The following is a 999-nucleotide window of genomic DNA, read 5'->3' as shown; positions in this document are numbered from 1 at the left end:
CTATGATGGCTTAAGAAAGATGTATTTTTGAAAGAACGCTGTATCAAATACCTCCTGAAGGCCCTTTGGATAATAACTGCTGATACCTCCTCTTGTTTTCTCTTAAATGTAGAAGAAATTGGCCTGTGAGATCTTTTAGATGGATTGGCAGCCACGAATTTTTCTTCAATCAGTAACTTAAGTGTATCAAAATCTCCACACTCTCCCAAGACTCGTTTACTGAAAGCAAGCAAGATATCCAAGCAGTGGATCTTATCTCCACTCACTAGAGGGAGGTCCATGGATATGAGCTGGATGCTATTGGGCTTTGGAATGCGCAAGGGTTCTGCCAGAGCATCTGCAAAGTCTGAAAGAGCAGAATAGTCAATAAACTGTGTTGCCAGAGGATCAAATTTTCCCCAGGTCTCATAAAACATATCAAAGTCCTCCTCACAAAGAGGATCTGTGCTTTCTTCAGTGGCAATATTGAAGTTCTCTAAAATGACAGCTGTATACATATTTACAACAATGAGAAATGATATAATGACATAGCTTACAAAATAAAAAATACCAAATGGTCTATTTTTGCAAGTAGTTTTATCTGTCTCTGTTAAATTTAAGTTGGGAGCACATGTACCAGATTCACTTAACAAAGGGGCCAGAAGACCATCCCAGCCAGCTGATGTTGTAATTTGGAAGAGACAGAGAATGCTACCAGAAAAGGTTTGAAAGTTGAAAATGTTATCAATCCCACCTTCCCAGGGAAGACAGGCAAAGTTTTTCATGCCCACAATGGCATAAATGAACATAATCAGGAAAAGCAAAAGGCTAATGTTGACCAGTGCAGGAAGAGACATCAGTAATGCAAAGAGAAGGGTTCGAATTCCTCTCGCTTTTCGAACCAATCTCAGGATTCGGCCAATTCGCACCAAACGAATAGTTCTCAAAAGTGTAGGAGAGACGAATTTTTGAAAGGCTTCAGAAACTCCAATACCTTTGAAAGGAGAAAAAAAAAAAAAA

The 999-nt window shown here is 39.1% G+C and overlaps 1 protein-coding gene across 1 annotated transcript in view; it reads right to left on the bottom strand.

Moving 5' to 3' along the window:
- Nucleotides 1-999, bottom strand: part of LOC108502990 (sodium channel protein type 5 subunit alpha-like) — a gene marked incomplete at its 5' end in the record, with an annotated part of 6,233 nt that overhangs the window by 2,481 nt on the left and 2,753 nt on the right. Inside the window, one exon of the mRNA XM_017826502.1 lies at nucleotides 11-973. Coding sequence (XP_017681991.1) covers nucleotides 11-973 — 963 coding nt within the window. The remainder of the gene's footprint in view (nucleotides 1-10; nucleotides 974-999) is intronic.

Source organism: Lepidothrix coronata, unplaced genomic scaffold, assembly GCF_001604755.1.
Source record: "Lepidothrix coronata isolate B3197 unplaced genomic scaffold, Lepidothrix_coronata-1.0 Scaffold128, whole genome shotgun sequence".
Taxonomy (NCBI): Eukaryota; Metazoa; Chordata; class Aves; order Passeriformes; family Pipridae; genus Lepidothrix; species Lepidothrix coronata.
Note: the sequence above shows the minus strand (reverse complement) of the source record. Positions and strands in the feature narration are given on the sequence as shown.